Here is a 20935-nt window from a genome sequence, read left to right on the forward strand (position 1 = left end):
ATAAATAGTGGTAATATTATAACCCTGTTCCACGGTGGTAATAAATTATTACGTTCTAGACATTCGTCAAAATTACCGTCGTAATGAGCGGTTAATGTATCGTCTGTAATTATTTTTAAACAGTGAAACAATCGTAGAACGCTTTTGCTCTTCAGTCTAGTTAGTTAAATTACAGTAATGTACATTACATTATTTTTTAACTGTTTACACTATATACGTAATAACATTGCATATAGTCCAACAATGTACTTAGTATCCTAGTAATAACGATATTGTTCCCTGGGGCAAGTGACAAAACTAGTATGTGGTTACGATTATGTTCAAAAACGTCCACAGCGCTACTAAACTATTTTAGTTTTCCCTATACACATATCTTATTGTAAGGGATTGACGAACTTTCTTTCACTGAGAAATTATGATACGTAGTTGTCAGGTCTACTAGAAATATCACTAGTATGAAAAAAAACAAATTGAACCAATAATAAGGCCGACAAATCGCTGTCACTGTTGTAAAGTTGGATTTTTTTATTAATTCTGGTATTATTAACCAATTAGTACTTGTATTTATGGGCTGTTATTCAAATGTGATTAACAGTAATTTTCCCGATTTCGCGTTGGGGCAACTTGTAAAGTGACGCGTGATGTTGGTCCCTGAGGACAGTGTCCCTTAATCTGTGGCCAACTACTGTAAATGTCATCCTGCAGTAACTTCGCTGAGTGTAATACAGTTTTTTTTCTTAATGGCCAGTTCCATAAACAAAAAAATCTAACTAACTGTAATCTGTGCACGTTTTTTATCGAATACTTTTTAAATTTCGATTTTGATTAACATACGAGATTTTTAATAGGGTTGCATCGATACGCCTTTTTGGCGATACGACACTGATAATAACGCTTATATTCATTATTGGATCAACATTAAGAATTAAAATAAATAAGTGTTATAATTAAAATTAACATTGATAAGATTTTTGTAATTCGGTATTTTATTTAATTTGGTATCGAAAAAATACTATGCGCGGTAGCAGTTAAAAGCCAACTACACTGATCTAGCGAAATCTAGAGAGACAACAAACTGATTAAAACGCGGGGATTTCCCGGGGATAGCCCGTGTCTCGTTTTCAACACTAGATCAAACAAGGTGCGCGATTACATTACTTTTTTAAAGCGCGAAATTTGAAAAGTATCGCCGATATGTTGGTATCGGATGCGTCACTAATTTTAATGTTATGTTGGCCAACGTTCTTACCACAGATGCAAATAGATGTTTAGTTTCCGTTACCCATAGTTGGTAACGGAAACTAAAGGTATAAAATTTGAACGTTTGATAGGTAATATCAAACGTTCAAATTTTTTTCCCATAAATCGTATTATCGAATTATTTGTATATACACATTCATTTTTATTTAATAACGAAACCACCATTTATTGTAGGCAATTTTATGATTTGTGAATCCAATTTAAGGACTTACCGTTTGTATAGTTTTGGCAGATCGGCGCTTAAATAGTGGTATGTAGCAGTTTTGACGTTTAGGTAGCGCGTTCAAACCATCACACCATAAATTATTTCTCTTATTTCTATATATGTAAATATTATTTTTTACAGTGAAATGCTAAGATACATATAACCTAGCTAAGTTTAACTCCCGTATGCCAAAATTCAATACAATTTTGACATACGGGAGACAGCCCTAAGTTTACCATTCTCAAAAAGTAAAAGTTCAGCTAGCTTATAAATTACGTGAGTGCAACTAGATTTTTAATTATCCCTTCATAACGTAATTGCGTTTGTCTCTTTCTGTCAAATGGTTTTTGTACTATGATGAAAAGAGACATGAATTGAGTGTGCACATGAAGAATAGCTAAAGCGTCAAATTCGAATACGTTTTTGACATATGACACTTCAAACTCGTTTCTGATTCCGCGCGTTCAGTTGTCAAGTATCAAATTGAAGATTTTTGTTCGCTTGTCAAGACTGATTCTCAAATAGAAGGATAGAAAAGGCGCGAAACAAAGTTTATGGTCTTGTTCTAGATATCTTTTTGTAACGTTTCCCGCGTAATATGCGTGCGGAAAGCGAATCAATCTGTGGCCGCTGCAAATTGTATTTTCTATACGTCATAGTAATCTTGATATTTAATATAATTAAAAGCATAATTTAATAACTAAAAATTATATAAGCGATTACCTCACAGACTAATAGTATTACAGAACAATGAAAATTTCCTTAAAATAAATTTAGTCTAGTTCCACATACTTTTCTTGGCGGCTGAAATTGGTACTACCGTCGCCATTTTGTTAATGTTTGTGTTTATTATCTGTAATTTCGGTGCGAGGGGGCGTGACGTGTCGATCGCGTGATTGGTAAATCAGTTGACGTTTGTGTCCCGCGCTGTGTACGAAGCCCCAACTTTCCCCGTCTCCCTTGTTTAATGCTCAAAAACTTTGCCGGTATCTGTATCTAAAAGATAGTATATTCATATAAAACCTATCATATCAGTTGTTCCTACATTTGTCTCATATTTTAAGCCTAGAACTGTATTTTTTAGATATGTATTAAGTCAGCCTGCATGCATACAAATTATTCCCCTTAAAATGGTTAATTTTTATTCACTGGCAATACTTATATTAATGGCATCAACGCTCTTACCAGCCAAGAAAAGTATGTAAACACTATATTTCATCTAATGCAATGTTAGTATATTTTTATTTATATTTGAAGGCAGCTCTGAAGTATAGCTTGGCTGCTGGATCCAATTGTAAGGTACGGAAAATTATTTGTAGACATACATCACAATAATTATTTTTAAGAATCCACCAAAATGTTACTACTTATAAGTGTATAAATACTCCAGTATTTTTAGAGTGAATTGTACCGAGAATTTGTAAATATATTCATTTTTTATTTGTGTGTTTTATTAACCCAGTATTGCCAGCTTGGTGTATAGAAAATATTGAGTGAATAAAAAATAACGCCTTTTCATTTTTTCACTCACATGCCAGAAGGCTCACAAGTTCGTTGCCGGCCTTAAAAGATCTCCAAGTATCTCTGACATGGGTAGTTTCAGCTGTATCCAGCCGTTTTGGTTATCCGCCCATCTCGTGAGCGGATGTAATGTCTAATAATACTTTAGACATAGACAACATAGTATTGTCTTTTGTTAAAATACCTTTTACACATTAAGAAAAACACTCATTGAACGGATTAAAGCTATGTATTATTATTAAAAACTTATAATTATTTAAATATTTAGAATAATGTAAACAATTATAAGTTTTTAATAATAATACATAGCTTTAATCCGTTCAAAAAGTGTTTTTCAAAGGCATAACATTTATTATTAATGAAACACAAACACAGAAAGCCACAACAACATAAAAGAAACAAACAATAATCAATAATAACAAAAAAATGTCGATAAAAAGGAATTAGGTATAGTCTAAGGGTGTATTGTGTGTGTGCTGTGGTTGCAACTGGGCCTGGCGCAGCTGTGGCGCAGACGTGCTGGAGATTCTGCCACAACAGTTTGCGACTCAGACGCATAAAACGAAACGAATGTAATAATAATACTAAAACGCGATTTCAGTCCCTCGTATAATACGTTTATTCCTCCTATTTGGAAAGTGTTTGGGTGCCTTGTTATAAATAAAATCAAACAACGCTTTTATTTAAACTGGTAAGCCCAATCAAAATGAGGACGATTTGGATTTGTTTGGGAAGTATATTCAGCTTTCGCAAGCTTAATGACTCATTTGGTCTGTTTTATTGATTGCATCTAATTTGTCGATGCCTTAATCGATATCCAACTTTTTGGTCTTAGTTTTCTTAGTTTGGGTTGGCATTGGTGTTAAATCGATTATATAGATCACGGAGTCTATTTTAACAGTGTCTTGTTAATATTAAATTTATTATTTATTAATATTGTGATGTATTATTTATTACATAATTGGTTGAGAAAAACATCGCCAAATGTATACAATCCTCCTGGGTTTTTAGACGAAGAAACAATCTGGTATACGACTAGGTACATGGAGAGAAAACCTTACAAATGGAGGCTTTGAAAATCTAGCTTCGCAAAATCTCGGTAACCTTACCAGACAGGCAATTTCAGTCCGTAAACAGTATTGTGAATATTTTGATAACAGCGGAGTAGTTTCTTGGCAGGATAATGCAATTTTTTTTAATAAATAACTTTCAATAAACGAAACTTGGAATTTTATTTTAATATAGAAAAAAAAGGGCTTTGTAAGTAAGTAATCACCAAATTTGAGATCGTTGTACGATATTCTGAGAATTTCCTTAAAAATAAGTCCAAGGATTGTACGAATGCAATTTGAGACGTAAATATTTTCAGCCCCAGCTCCAGTCCCCAAAGATGGTTTTACTTTCTTTCTTATAGATACTGACTTCTCATATTTTTAATTTTTGCACTAATTTGTTTGGGACCAAATCCCACAACACACAACACACTATCGTAAATGCATTAAGAAGTGCATTTTTTTAGTTTTTATAGTTTTCGTTTTCCGTTCCACAAACACTCGTAACTTCTATAAAGTTTAATTAATTAAATATTATTGCCAGTGCCAAATTTAAATGATTTTTGTGTCATTTTGTTGGACATTTCCAATTTTGTCATCGTCACCATTATCACCACCAGCATCATCATTATCTATTCTTAGAATAGAGAAGTACTAGAGCTACAGAAAACAATATTTTTATATAAAATTTAAACAGGTATTCCAATATTCTAAACTAAAACCTTTTCTGCCATTATTTAGATATTCAAACTCCAACATATACTATCGTTTAAAATTAAATTAAATGTCAAATAGCTTAACCTCTATGAACCGGCATCACCAAAGATCTGCTCCGATACTTTGTAACTCTTATGAGTTACTCTGGACATCCCGAATTCGAAGTTGAGTTTTCATACCAAGCTGTACCACATCAGATCCACGGCTATGAAGTAAGTAATTTGAGATTGAATCGCTATTGTTATTAGAAGTAATTTTACCAGAATCTTCAGAAATAGTTAAAATACCAATAAGACTGATTTTTTAATGGCTAAGTGTGTAGATATTTACACGAGAGAGTTTATTGTAATGACATTTTTACCATAAGGAACACTAGCTTCATTGGAATGATCTTTATTCCTATTTCCGGAATCATCATTACTATCATCATCACCATCATCATCATAGTCATCGTCACCATTATCACCACCAGCATCATCATTATCTATTCTTAGAATAGAGAAGTACTAGAGGTACAGAAAACAATCTTTTTGTATAAAATTTAAACAGGTATTATATTCCAAACTAAAACTTTTTCTTCACATGTGACAAGTGCTGCCTGCCAATAACATATTATTTATTGATATATTCAAACTCCAAAAATTTTTGAGATCAATACCACTTAACTCTGAGTTTCTCGTAAGTAAGAATCTTGTTACTAAAATGTCGAGGCTTAGGAAATTAACGCGTAGCGATAAATCCCTGGCAATTCTCGTTTGACATAATCGTAGGCGAGATTTTAGTTCTTGCCTGTATGTAAACATTTTGATACGATAATGCTATGGCGATTATTGCTAGCGATAATCGCGTACGATTTCTCGCACGTTTTGGTGCTCTCGCTCCAACTACATGGACCTTTATGGATTTGTCGGGAAAGATTCGATCGTCTTGATCGTATTGTTAATGTTAATATTGCTAATAGAAACTCGAAATAAACACATCAAAAATATTTAATTGTCATATTTTCAATGATACATAACCATAGATAACATTACGCTTAGCTGTCAGTTGCGTTTTGTTATATCACGTTTTATGTCAGGTCCCACGGAAACCGGATAAAAAGTAACATATATCCATCTCCCGGTTAGCTACCAACCAATTTTCACCCAAATCGGTTTAGCTCTTTTTGAGTTATAATAAATTAGTGTTACTATCACGACTTTATTTTATATATGTATATAGTATTGTATGCACGCGTTACAAAGTATTCTCAAAGTACTCTAAAATGTTATATAATGTAAAATGTATGAATTTGTCTAGAATTAGAAATAATTGAACATAATTTGTGTACAATTCAAAAGTGGCGGGCTGTCAACCTGACAACGTATTGACGTATACAAATGCTAAAAGCGTGGTAATGCGTTCGTTGTAGGAATAATCTTTTATCTGTGGTGCAACTAAAATTCATCATGGAACGGGTAATCCGGATGGTGAGTGCTGAAAAAGAACATGAAAATATATAGTAACAGTTATACCGGATATTATTAATAATAAAATAATCTAATAATGGCTGACGCATTTGTGTTCTGGGATACTTACTCTCCCATAGAGCAAAGGCGCCCGTTACGTTCCAAGGTGGCGATCAGTTCAAGGTCTTCAGGCGACAGCTGGAAGTCGAAAACGTTGAAGTTCTGTTCAATACGGCTTTTCGTTACCGACTTTGGGATAACTATCATTTGACGGTCGACTGCGTATCTGTAATAACATTTTATGACACGAAGATTAAAAAATTATTTATTTTAAGCATTTTCATTTGTAACAGAACTTATGGTAGGACTAGGTACATATACTATACTGACATTTATTACATTAAAATTTAAATACACATTTCACAGTGCACTGGCATACCGTAATCTGTGTTATGAATAAATTATGTTCATTGATCTGGCATTACGATGATGATATGGTTCTCTTCCATGAAGAAGTGGAAAAAAGTTCCAGGTAAATAGATTTACCGAAGCGCTGGTTTCAATGAGTACAATATAATATGTACAAATAAGAATGATTCACGGACCTTATCAAAATCTGTGGTACAGTCTTGTTGTATCTGTCAGCGATGGACTTCAACCGCTGGTCCTCCAAGAGGGAGGGGTCTCCAGGCTTCGCCCACGGTCTATCAGGGGAGCCGAGTGGAGAGTACGCGGTAACTACGATACCATGGGACTTGCAATGGTCAAACATCTTTTGCTGGTTAAGATATGGGTGGCATTCGATCTAAAATTAAAAAAAAATATATGTATATCGGTGAGAATTTAAATAAATATTTCTCTTCTTCTACGTAGTCTTCATTACAGAAGGAATACCGAACCGATACGTCGACTTGCTGCCTCCACACTCAATCAGCTCTCAAGGCATTATGTGGAAACCCATAATTGTCTTAATTTGGTTAGGTAGACCTCTCTAAGAATATATCTACAATGAAAAAACTATTTTTTTTCGACAGTGTCCGATTTAAAAAAAATCTGTAGTAGTAGTAAATAATAAAACCCTTGGATATACTTAAGGTTAGCGGTGTTAGAACACCTTAGTACCTCGGATAACCACGTCTCTATCTCAGTATACAGTCGTACAATATTTACTGTCCTCATAGTTTTTTTTCAATAGAGGCCGCCGTGGACGTCGTATAGAAATAGTTATAAACAAGCATACCTGTTGCACCGCGGGCTTGATTCTGGAAGCTTCCAAAACCCTATCCAGTTGCTTCTTATTGAAGTTGGAGACACCAATGCTCCTCACCAGACCCTTGTCTACTAGGATCTCCATGGCCTTATACGTGTCCACGTAATCTACAGACGATGGAATCACTTTGTCGTTCTTATCTGTTGGAAATTCGTCTGTCTCTTCCTAAAAAAGAAGAAATATAGGAACAATAAAATAGAGGTTAAAGCAACAGCCTATTATTTAGGACATGATGTTTCGTAAACACATAAGTCGGATTTGTCTATAATCTTATAAAAAACTTGGATTTGTACTAAGACGAGCAAAGGATTTTACGAATATTACTACAGCGAGAGTCTTATATGATGCGCTGGTGAGAAGTCATTTGGAGCAATTCCGCGAATTGCGGCTTAACATAATTGTTACATGGCAGACAGCAATTCGGCAGTACAGTGCTTTAGCTTCAATTTCCTGGCTATGTCAGAAGGCGACATCGTTTGCCGTTACTTCATATTTCCAAAGCTAGGACTATCTTTCTGAAAAGGGTACATATGATTCGTTGTTTTAGCCATTCTGGGCTGGCACTAGACCATTTTGGGCTGGCACTAGACCATTCTGGGATGGGCACTGGACCATTTTCGGATGGGCGCTATCCAGCCCCAATTAGTATATGTTAAACGGACTCAAACTTGTTCCACTCTTATAATTACGATAATTTTTTTATTTTAAAGAAAATTAATCATATTTTTCAGAATTCATTAGGTTTCTTTCTGTGTTGTTTGCCCAGTATAAACTAAAATTGATTCATTTAAACCTATTGAAGTTAAATTTCTTCTAAAAGTCTTGGACTCAAAATGTGTTCTATTTGTATGCAATGGTATCGTTCTAAAGTTATTTTCATCACAGTCTAAACACAATAGAAATGAGGCTTAAGCTTTAGTCAAGTCAATTCAAATCATTTATTTTAAATAAGCCTATTTTAAAAGCACTGTTGAAAGTCAAAATTCAAGTTAAAGATATTAAGAAAATGACTAGTTGCCTCTTCCAAAAGGTAGCTTCATATGAAAGGGCACGAAACTCCATACTTACTTTTTTTAAATAGTTTACAATATTTTGTATACATTGATTAAACAATTATATATTTTAAAAAACATACTATACTAAATTCAAATAGGCATATAACCATTCCAGCAAATAACTATATTGCAACACACACTAATATTTGCAACTATAGATTTTAGTGTTAAGGAAGTTACGTTCTCCGCTAAAAAAACACTCTTTTAGCGTTTTGAAGCCACGTCCTTGAAGCCACAGCCAGCATCGGTCTGGGCGTTGACATATCGAATGAGGTACAGTTTCGCGGTCTGCATCTTCTAGCGCATTTACCACGGAGAATGTTCAGAGGAATTGTTCGGATTAACACGTTTAGATGACTTTCATCATCGGATGTCGTTCGTCGTTCCACAAATAAGCGTTAAGGCAGCTTAGCCGCACAAAGCCACTATGGAACCAGCTGCCCACAACCACCAGCTGTTTCCCCTTGTTATATTAAAAAATATACAAAAAAACTTAGCCCCAGTGATTGTCGATTTTTTTTGTATAGAATTTCGTTTCAGTCATTTCCAGATCCGTAATTTTGGGAACAAAAACTCATTGAGATCAAGATCGCCATTGCAGTTGAAGTTGCAGAGTCAGGTGGTGGAAGTAGAACAAGATATGATACTCATATGATGGACACGGGGAAGGTAAGGACGTTCTTATTATTTTTAACGAAAATACCTTGAAAGCCTGCGGCCAGTGTATCAAATAGAGATCCAAATACTCCAGTCCCAGATTGGTAAGGGTCGTCTTCAGGGCTCCCTCCACGAGGTCAGGGCGATGGAAGGTGCACCAAAGTTTTGAGGTAATGAATATATCCTCTCTGAAATTAATATAATATTTTTAAATTAATTTGTTTTATTATTACACTATTTTATTGGAATCGAAATGGACAAGACTGAGAAGATAAATGGACGTAACAAGCGAAGGAATGGCTTCCTCGCTATGACAAAAGAAAACGTGGTAGACAATTAAAAAGATGAGAAGATGATATAGGTAGAGCAGCGGGCCCTATGGGGCTGTGTAAAGCCTGAATCCGAGAATAATGGTAGCTCTTAGAGAAGGCCTATGTCCAAGGACGAGTGGTAAAACAGAAGTTAACAGGTTTTTCGATTAATTATTAGTGTTTATAGAGCTTATTACATTTTTAAAGTTTTCTGGTTCTATTATAGTTGACACTTACATTTGAAACGTTCTAATTTTGATAGGATCTAATAATGTTTTGGTGTGTATAAAATTTCAGTTTTATAATTATTGTTTAAAACTACGAATAAGTATCGCATTACAGCCAGGAAATGCTGCCAGCGTTAAAGTTACATTGCCACAGAGACCAAACTTTTTGAGTTTGTTTTGATTTTCTTTTTAATAATTTTAAACTGACATAATCTGTTCAAATCTACAACAATATACAGTAATCTCTTCTATAACATATAGATTAGTTTCGACATAGGAAACGCGTTGTAGAATTATTCTCGCATAACGCGCTTTTATACCCCATGCCTCGCGTTGTATACGTTAGCCGTTTAAAGGAATGTTAAATATTATCAAAAACTATGTTAGTAACGAAATAAGCGCGTACAAATTATGATTTTTAATCAAATACTTGGTAAGGTCAATTTGTGGATCTTGATACTTGCGTACCTTTGTTTAAGAATATTCCCTATTCCCTGTTTTTGTATTTTAGAAATTCGTGCACAGAAACATAGATATTTTAAGTCGAAGTAAGAAGTAGACATGGGGGGGAAATTGGCTGTGCCAAAAATCAATTTGGAACTGTTTAGGAGAAACACCTTTTGTATGGCGATTAAAATGAATGGCGCTAAAACCTTTTTGGGCCTTAGATTGCTGTTTATTATCATTTGTAAATCGAGTAGGCAAGTAGGTGATCAGCCTTCCGTGCCTGACACACGCCGTCGACTTTTTCGGTCTAAGGCAAGCCGGTTTCCTCACAATGTTTTCCTTCACCGTTTGAGCTAATGTTAAATGTGCACATAGAAAGAAAATCCGATCGAACCTCCGAGATGAGAGTCGCAAGCTGTAGCCTTGCCTTGTAACACTCCTCCCTTGTATGGCAATTAAGGATTACAATAATTTACCAAATGAGTTAAAAGATACTAGAGTTTGAAAGTCGACTTAATGATTGCATTTGATTACAATTGCTTTTCGAAAAGATTTTTTATTCTATTAATAGATGAACGAAACGTTATAATTAATATTTATTTAATAATGAAGTAATATATTTTAATAATGTGATGTGTAGTGATAAGATAATGTAAGAATTGTCTATAATGTATTAAACCAAGGGACTGATATCGCGTAATATGAAACTGCGTTATAAGAGTACCGGGTGTATGCGTACTATGACTTAATGTCCAATAGACCCCTAGATGGGGCAGAGGGCGTCCACGGTGAGTTTCCATCGCGTTCGGTCTTGTATTTCAGCTCGCTCAAAGTCTTTCCGGCTCTCTTTGCCTCGTCTGCAACTGTTGGGCGCCAGGTTTGCTTGGGACGGTCACGCTTTCGCTTTTCTTGCGGATTCCAATCAAGCGCCTGCTTGGGAATATGATGGGGATCCCTTTGGAGTGTATAGGCCATACAATTCCATTTGCGTCGCTTGATCTGCTGGGTGATCGGGTTTTCTCGACAGCGTTCCCAGAGTTGCGTTAGAGATCTTTTCAGGCCAATATATGCCCAGAATACGATTATTAAAAATAAATAACATTTTCCAATTTGTTTTATTTATTTATGCCACATGGTCATCTTGAACCCACTAACTACCACACCCCACGATGTTGGTGGAAATCCATAAAGACCTTTTACTAACATTAATTAGTTACATAACATTGAAAACTTAGTCCTTTTAACTGTACCAGTTATAAGATTCAGACTAGACTTAGTTTAGAATTTTAGTGTTGGTAAAACTATAATATCTACCGAAATTGTATTACACAAGTTGTGGACCAGTGTTGGTCTAGTTTCAACGTGAGACTCTCATCTCTGGTTATGTATGTGTTACCGGAAATGTATGTAATTCCTAAAATCGCACGGAAATGTGTAAAATAAATTATATTAGACACAGTTTCTAGGAAATCTATACATTGTCTAAATAGCAATCGGAAATGTTTACATTCGTTCATGTTAATATTTATATTTGAGATATCAATATGAGTTTGACAGAGGACGTGGTGATCCCCGAAATATTATAGTTGTAGTCTTGGCTAAAGCTGATGATGAGCTTTATCAAATTAGTACCAAGAACGGAGTCTTAAAACAATTATATTCTCGATCTCCGGTTAATGTGTGTCGAAGAGTTCTTCTTGATGCAGAGGATGTACCGAGCCAGGGATTTAAAAAAATTGCGAGAAAAACTGTACTACAACAAGATGTCTGTGTAATAAAAACAAATTATTGTGTACTTCTAAGTGCCATCCCGGCTTACCCTGCAAAAATAAATAGCGGTAGGGACTGACTTGTTTATATTTAACACAATATAATAATACAAGATTTACTTTATTGTGACATTGACAATTACTTAAACAACTGACTGAAGAATAATATAAGTCGATTTTGTGAAAAATACATTTCAAAAGTTCCTAGATACTTGATTTTCGAGGCTTTAATTAGTAAGATACTATAAAGACTATTATATTTTTCAATATGACTGTTACCTGAACGTTGTTGTCTCAACGAGTGCTAATAAAAATTATTATTCTCATTTTAACAACGTGTTTTATTACAAACATCTTTATTTTTATACATTTCCTAATACGATATTGGAATTACATACAATTCCTAGGACATTAATGTATTAAATAGTTTTCGAAACAATATTTTATACATTTCCTAAATAGCTTCGGAATTATATAAATTTCCAAGGATTTGTATACAGTTCCTACATTTCATACATTTCCGATAACATCTATATTTAACAACCTCGTACGGTGAAGGAACTTCGTGAGGAACCCGACATATAACCAAAAAGTCGAAAATTTCAGGTGCAGGCTGATCACCTACTTTTCCATTAGATACAGAAATGAGGCTAAGACCTAAAAGATTGTAGCAGCATCGATATGGCTATGAACAACGCGGAAAAGCCACCCGCTTAACATCTATGGTAATATTGCTTAATGGAGGAAGGACTGTTCCTTCTACCTAAAGCATCCTTGGCCAATGTAATCACCGTTTGGCCCGAAGGTCCCAGTGGCTAAGGATCTCTTTTTGGCCTGAAGGACCTTGACTGCACAGCTCGGGTTGTTTTGTCGAGCTCTCCCCGAGTGGGTTTCTCCCGCGACTGGTGAAGCTCACACGTGAGACTCGTATCTCTGGCATGGCAGGAAGCTCACTGGAGTAAGCGAAGAGCGAAGACCTTTCCACGTGAAGGCGGTTTTTTACTCTAGTCTGGTTTTGAATTTGTTTTAATTAGCCGTGCGGTCCGCTTCTTATTTTGTATTTGCTTCTAAATTCATCCATTGGGCTATAGGAAGCGAAGTAGTGGTGAAGATCGAGGCTCTCACGCTCCTGTGGAGTGCCGGTGTGGAATCGGTATGGTCACAATATGAAGACTACGTTAGCGTAGGTATGCATGGTCTGGCTGACTGATCACCAGCGCGGGCGGCATTGGCTAAAGTCGAGATGTAAGGAATATTTCGTGAGCGCGTATGACCTGTTAATTGTTAATTAAAAACTTAAACCTTATCTAAACTAATATATCAGGGTTTATGGCATTTCATTGCCCTTGATAGCTCACGATTAAGATAACGAGCTGATAACAATCGCCATTTTTAACCTACACGAGTAGCGTAGCACAGATTTTATAAAAAAATATTTGCACAAATAACATTTCCTTGTACGGTGATGGAAGGAAACCCAGAGACTGATCCACTAGTAATAGTACAGTGGCGCTACAGTATATAACTGTTTCATTTGTTTGTGCTTTGTTTTATTGAGACCTTTATGAAGTGAAACCTTTAGGCGCATGAATTTTTACGGATGAAACGTCTCGAAGACTTGTAGCGTTTTTGTCGAAGAAGAAGAGAGCGGTTGAGAGAGTGTGAGCGAATGAGAAAAGGCGAACGTAGCATGAAGCAAATAGCCATGAAGCAAGAGTAGAACGATAATAGATGATATTTTTATTAGATATTTAGATATATTGAATCACGAACTGATATTGCATATTTTTCTTATCTTAATATATTATAATATGTCGAATAATGTAAATATTGAAGAAATAAATTTATAATTTGTATTAATTTTCGACACTTTTAATATTTTAATGACAATTCAATTCATGAAATTCCTAACAAGTCTCGGAAATCTAGTTTTATATTTCTATAAATATGAACAAGACTTAAAAGGAAGTTTCACTTCTGACTTGTATACTGTACGCACACACTTTTTTGTGCAGTGTTAGCCTGGCGGCTACAGTGATTCTCGTCCCTGCGGTCGTAGGTTCAATCCCCTGTCTGGTATCATTCCTTACCTCTTAATAGTCCCATCATCAATTTTGGATTTTAAAGCCTCCCCCACCTCCTTTTCATTTCCATATATGTGTGCGCAGTCAATGTGCCTGTAGCCTGTGTCAATCGCATCCTTCACCGCCTGCGTCACCTCACCAGGCTTCGACTGAAAATTATATAGGCATTGCTTAGTACAGTTGTTGTAGTATAGTTGTTATATAACTGTCAAATTATCGTTAAAATAATTGTCACTTAATAATAAATATAGCGAAGAAATACCAATTGTTGACACGGCTGACGTGGCTGTTCGATACTTTAATCGCTGAAGATGCGATACACCAACAGCTCGAACTAGCAAGAATGTTAATCTGTATCTGTGTGTGTGTGCGTTAGTAGTATTTAAGATGTTGTTTTTTAGATTTTAATATTTCTCTGTTTTATTAAGTTCTCGCTTCCTCTCAAAGTGGCGAAGACCCAATCCCTTACTTATCGTGTTGAGGCCCATAACTTTGATATAATCCCGCCACCTCGAACCTTTGATCCTACCCTCCTATTGTATACTTAAATATTCACTATTTATGTGATAAGGGTACATCTGTAGGCCTTTGTTGAGTTCTTAGGTCTCACCCTCTCATATATTTAAATATCTAGTGCAGCTAGCAATACATATATATACTATACAAATACTCCTGACATTTATAATACTGGCAAACATTTTGAACAAATGTCCTAGCCTAAAAGCAATTTTTAGGTAGCACTGGGAGGGGGGCCTGCGGCAGGAGAGTGACGTGTCGATCACGTGATTGGTAACTCAGTTGACGTTTGTGTCTTGCGCTGTGTACGATGCGGAGACTTTCCCCCCCTCCCTTGTTTAATGCTCAAGAAGTTTGCCGGTATCTATATACTAGCATTAACGGCAGGGACCAAAATTTTTACTGTTATTTTAGTTTTCTATTGATCCATATTGTATTATTATTTAGGGATTACTTAAGATGGGTTGTTAAGGAATTGTACAAATAATATTTAATTTGTATAAACGTGTATTAGTGATTTATTCATTTACAGCGAGGAAATGCCAGATTAAAGGTATGCACTGAAAAACATTACTTGTAAAAAAGTTATTTGTCGCAACGCAGTTCTTCTATCGTAAAAAGTTGTGAGATCCATGTAAAACGATGTCGGTTAATTGTCCCTAATTGAGGGACCTATTATGTAATTTGCTATTGAAATAACAAATCTTTATAGACCACATTGTAATTAGAAAGAGATGTGATTAAAATAAAGAAATCTAACTAACATAGATTAGTCTAACAAAAAACAATAACTAACCTTAAAATATAATAACTATATATATATATATTATTAAAAGAAGTCCCTTTGCTAATGCTTATAAATAAAAATATTGACATGGCCATCGCATGGAAACACAATGAATGTCACAAGTTATATATGTGATATTAAATTAGATTGTATAGTGGTATGTTTGTATATTATTAAATATATCGCTTATACAATCATAGTAACTGAAAATGTCAGGTCGAAAATGGCTTGAACTGTTTCGAGAAAAGTATAGTAAGGCCGTGGATATTTCTGGACTGACCGTGCCCCAAAATACTGTAGGGACCAAACCTTTTAGTTCCTATTTATCAATTTTTAATTACTTATTTTTTATATAGGATGAGAATATTGTTTAAATTATAATAACAATGAGCAGTGATGGCCTCGTGGCTTTAGCGTACAACTCTCGTCTCTGAAGTCGTAGGGTCAATCCCCGGCTGTGCACTGATGGACTTTCTTTCTATGTGCACACTTAACATTCGCTCGAATGGTAAGGAAAAACTACGTAAGGAAACCTTAGACCTAGCCTGCTTGCTTATTAGATTAACGAATGATCATTAAATAGATACTGAAATCTGAAGCATAGACCTAGAGGTGGTAGCGCCATTGATTTATTTTTATTATAATACCAATAAGCCATACGCTAGCGTCATTCGGACAGTAAAAGGTATACATTCCTAATGAAATCTATATAAAAACCAGTGTAATTGCATCATTGTAATAATTTCTATTATCACAGCCTAAACACTACTAGACAAAAAGAAAGGAAATATAATTTAGTTCAAGTTACATCATCGGACGTATCTGAAAACCATATTCTAATACACAACTGAGCGTTGTTAAGGCAGTTTTGCCGCGCACCACCACTATGTGGATCCAACTGCCCACTGAAGTATTTCCGAACCAATTTGACTAGCCAATTTGATCGAAGTATTCTCCAAGACCAATTCCTAAAATGCAGGTTCCTAAAGTATTTGCGAGTTTCTGCCAATGAGAGTGTCAATGGGTGGTCCATTAAGATCACTTGACTTGACTTAATGTCCTATAACCCCTAGGTGGGGCAGAGGGCGTCCACAGTGAGTCTCCATTAAGATCAGGTGTTTGTTATATATAAAAATGTCTCATGAATGCCATTACAAATATAATGTAAAGTAATTATCGGTAAAGTTTGGTTCCTGTAGCAGTGTACCTTTAACTCTGGCAGCATTTCCTAGCTGTTTAGTTATTCATTGAGCGAGGAAAGCACCAGCTCTACTATCTACCAGGCGCCAACATAAATGAGGCCCTCGTACAATTTGATTTAATTTCCTATTTATTCAAATTTAATTATTACTGGTACTATGTAGATGAAGAATTTTTGTAAATCATGTATATTTTGGCGTTGAAAATAATCATTATCATTAAAATCATTATCGGTAAAAAAAACACGTTTTTAGAACCTTGGGTGTTATAAGAACGCTAATAAGGAACACTATATACTCGTAAACAGAATAATTTTATACAAATTCTTAATAAAAACATATAAAAATAGATATTTTTGACAATAATATCCAATGAGGGTTTCCGTCCCATTGTGGCGTTAATTGTGTTACTTATTAACAAAACTTTAATTTACATAAAGATACTCGTTTTCAGAATGCCACACGCCACTTGAACAAGATTAAACATGTTGGGATGCACCAACCCATGTAAAAGCGTGAATTTGGCCTTTTAAAGAGGCCAATTGGAGGCCCTGATACGTTTTAACGGATCCAGATGATTCATTTCGATAGCGAACAACAAATTAAAAGCCAATTCAGCCACGAGTTGAAAACCTTCACCAGGGAAGGGTCTTCGCTCACTCCAATGAGGCGATGATGGCTCCACTTCAGGCGATTGACCACCCCACGGTGACCCAAACCTTGGTCCAAATATCAGAGCCCTTGCGCTAGCCGTAAGAGATTTACTCTAGAGATAGGTCGTAATAATATCGGCGTACAACTTCAGTTACCGTTTTGATATCTTGAATTTCAACGCCAAGGACTAGTAGACAAAAGTAGTTATTTCAAATAATACTCATGGCTTTTGGGTGCAAATTTACTTGACATTGAATCGAATCCGCTAATTGAATTGGAAATAAAACTGATTAACAACGGAATTTTTAACTCGTGACTCAGTTGTTAAGATGTAGTAAGTTACTACTAAATGAATCCTTTGTGCGTCAATTATGTAATAAATTTGCGTTAATATTTACTAACGAAATTAAAAAAAATCATAAATCACTGGCGCTATCAATATTTATCTGTTTCATAATCAACTGTCAATCTCATAGGCAATTAGGTAATCTGTGCCTCCCTCCAATCTATGATCCCTGTGCCTGACAAACGCTGTCGAATGTTTAAGTCATACCGGTTTTCTTTCACGGTTCGAGCGAATGTTAAATGCGCAAAACAAAACTTTACAAGTAAAAAAGTTGTTATAAATGCGTAAATACAATTTTCTTTGCATTTGCATAATGCATAATACTTTGTATTAATACAAAGGGCCTACATATCACGAAAGAAGGGGAGTGTCAAATCTCCCCTTTCCTATAAAGGGTCTTTATTTACTCAAGGTCGATAGGGAATTGGCGTCTCCCGCCGGGCTGGCGCGAACATAATATTTTAACATGTTTGTAAACTACACTTTTTAAGCCAAAAACATTTAATGCAGAAAACAGAAACACTTAATTCACAAACGTCAAATCTGATTTTATTTTTAATTTTCATATCCAACCTCATTGGTTGATTGCTATTAATAAAAATAGGTTGTTAAGTCAATATATCTAATATAAATATTGATGTATATAGAATTTTAGCCAGTTTCATTATTCATAACAATATAAAATTATAATCATTTATGTACTTATTATATACCTAATTTATCTGATCCTTTTCAAAATTCCGATCCAATTTCCAAACCAATAAAATAAATCTAATAACACACTTCCTAACTTTTTTGCATGGCTGACGCACAAACCGTGCAGGCCAAGAAAGGGGGAAAAAAAAGGTCAATATAATTACTAGTTAAATGATAGAACTAAATTTGAAGATTTTAACATTAAACATGCCGCGGCCCAAGGACTATATGGATTTTAGGAGGTTGCTGCCAACTGTCACAGCCCAATGGGTAACGACAAACAATAGCGTTCAATCGAAACGTTTGGTTTTCGTAAAGTTGATGGTACCCCAGTGCTAGTTTTAAGTGCGGGTTGACAATTGAGACCAACAATTAAAAATCAAATTTTTGTTTAATCTTATATAAAATCTAAATCTTTCATGTGTTTTGGCTTATGAAACACATTTCAAGCATACTAAAATACATGAAATGTATAAGTCCTATAACACTGTTGCACAGTTCATGTTTCCGTGCCCGTATTGTCTTTAGTGTTTATAGTAGACATTCCTGTTTATATTTTCGTAGCGTAAAATAATTAAAAATCAATAAAAACGTAAAAAGACATTTAAAATATTTGAAACTTTTTTAGGAAAACACCAGTTCAGCGGTCACCGGAACTATCTACTAGTCAACATAAATCTTTAATTGGCACCTGCGCTCGTGAACCATGGCCCAAGAGGGAACTTAATCTAAGTTGGAGGAAAGCCTCTTAATTTGAGCCGAGCCTGTGGTACTGCCACAGGGACTGAACTTTTTAATTTTTTTTCTTCTTTTTATTAATTTTTTCTTTTTTTATTATTACTATTTAGGTTAATAAAATTGTAAATACAGTATATTTGATTGTTGTGTTTACTTGTATATATATTTATACATATCTTGAATTTGTCATGTTTATTGATAAATAAATAAAACAAACAAAATTACCTTCCAAGTACCCAAACCGATGATTGGGCAAGTGTGTCCGTTGTTAAACACTACAAGTGGTACTTTCGCCATTGCAAACAATCTTAGATCTTTACTCTTTGACTTTTCAAAAGATACTGCACTGAAAATGTCGTGCGGAGTATTTTTAACGTAACTAGAACGTAAGGGCGCGGTTACAACGGCTTGCGACATTACGCATGGCAAATATTTAAACCATCTAAGATTTGCAGACGACTTAGTATTGCTAACAGAAACAAACAACCAACTACAAAATATGATAGAAACCTTTTACAAGGCTAGCATACAAGTAGGTTTGCAAATGAATATAACAAAAACAAAAGCCATGACCAACTACAAAACATCTACTTAAAAAATTGAAAGTGATGAGATTATGTTGCAAATTATATATACTTGGGTAAACAAATTGGATTCAGCAGCGACAGAAGTGATCAAGAAATAGAGAGAAGAGTTAGAAGTACGTGGAATAAATATTGGAGTTGTAAAGAAATATTTAAGAGTGATATGCCTATAATGCTTAAGAAGACAGTTATGGACTCATGCCTTATTCCATGGCTTACATATGCATGTCAAACATGGAAATTTACAAATAAAACAAAATACAACATAAATACATGTCGTACGAAGATCTTTGAACGTTTTTGGTAAATTATATATTCATATTTATAGATTACTGGGTTATCAGCCCTTTGCCCTTGAGAAATATTGATTTTTGGTCGTCATTGCTCGCATAGATAAATTTGTGTACGCATCACAAAAAAGCACAAAATTGTTAACACACATAGCTGGATTTAGGGTTGTATGGCTCGGGGCAACAAAGGAGTGGAACTCTAAATTATTTTACAAATAAAATGAACAATTTTTTTCAGTCGAATCGTCAATCAATAATTGATTGGGAAACCAAATAGATTTAAGTATTTAATAAACATAAAAATATAAATTACAGATCAATGATTTCTGTTACGAGTCGGAATTTAAAACATTTTTATTACTTACCTCTTTTATGGAGACAACGGGGTTTGTTTCCCGTCCCTAAATTCGGCTCTGGGCACACTAATAACCTATAAAAACAGAAATAAATCGCCAATTGTTAAGCTAAATTCCTTACTCACGTCAAATAATGAGTTTAGGACTTATCTATGTTCCGGAATCCATGTTAAGATAAAAGAACGTTCAACAAAAATAACCTAGTTTTAATTTTATTGCTTTTTTCTTTACCGTCTGATAAGTATTCAATAGAATCTGAAATTTATTTATTTAAAATACTACACTAGTTTTAACAGTAATACCAATAATAATAACAATAAATTATATAGTATTTAACATTTTAAGCATATATAGTAATAATTAAAATTAATTCAAAAAGTTTCACTATAGGTACAGTATATGTGTCAAATCTGTTGCAAATGTTATATGGGAGAAAATAAAGATATTATTATTGTTTACATATGTTTTAATGATATTTTTTTGTTCCATTAATTTTGTCCAATAATTATATGCGTTATGTATTTTTGTGCTTCTTGCTTATTGTATCTTTTTTTTATTTCCCAAATTGGTTGCATGGAAGAGATCGCTCGAAAGCGATAAGGCCGCCAGTTGCCCTCCTTTTAATTTATTTAAGACAATGTATGTATTATATATTATTTCTGCAACGAAGTGTTGATAAATTAATAAAATATTTATAAATAATTCAAACGGATTTTGTTATTACAACTACGAACTGTTTCAAACCC

General features: G+C 34.6%; 1 protein-coding gene across 1 annotated transcript; it reads right to left on the reverse strand.

Moving 5' to 3' along the window:
- Positions 1–5726: 5726 nt before the first annotated feature.
- Positions 5727–19290, reverse strand: LOC123718161 (aldo-keto reductase family 1 member B1-like). Its single transcript, XM_045674582.1, has 7 exons — positions 19185–19290; positions 14030–14172; positions 9232–9373; positions 7444–7638; positions 6809–7008; positions 6334–6489; positions 5727–6231 (listed from the first exon to the last, which is right to left on the reverse strand). The coding sequence occupies exons 1-7, from the start codon at positions 19254–19256 to the stop codon at positions 6192–6194; spliced, it is 948 nt and encodes a 315-aa protein (XP_045530538.1). The 5' UTR covers positions 19257–19290; the 3' UTR covers positions 5727–6191.
- Between the last annotated feature and the right edge of the window lie 1645 nt (positions 19291–20935).

This window comes from Pieris brassicae, chromosome 14, assembly GCF_905147105.1.
Source record: "Pieris brassicae chromosome 14, ilPieBrab1.1, whole genome shotgun sequence".
Taxonomy (NCBI): Eukaryota; Metazoa; Arthropoda; class Insecta; order Lepidoptera; family Pieridae; genus Pieris; species Pieris brassicae.

Coding starts and splice junctions, on each gene's coding strand:
- LOC123718161 (XM_045674582.1), bottom strand. CDS start 19,256: ATGGCGAAAGTACCACTTGTAGTGTTTAACAACGGACACACTTGCCCA. Junction 14,173..19,184: donor TCGGTTTGGGTACTTGGAAG/GTAATTTTGTTT, acceptor TATAATTTTCAG/TCGAAGCCTGGTGAGGTGAC. Junction 6,490..6,808: donor GTACCACAGATTTTGATAAG/GTCCGTGAATCA, acceptor ATGTTATTACAG/ATACGCAGTCGACCGTCAAA.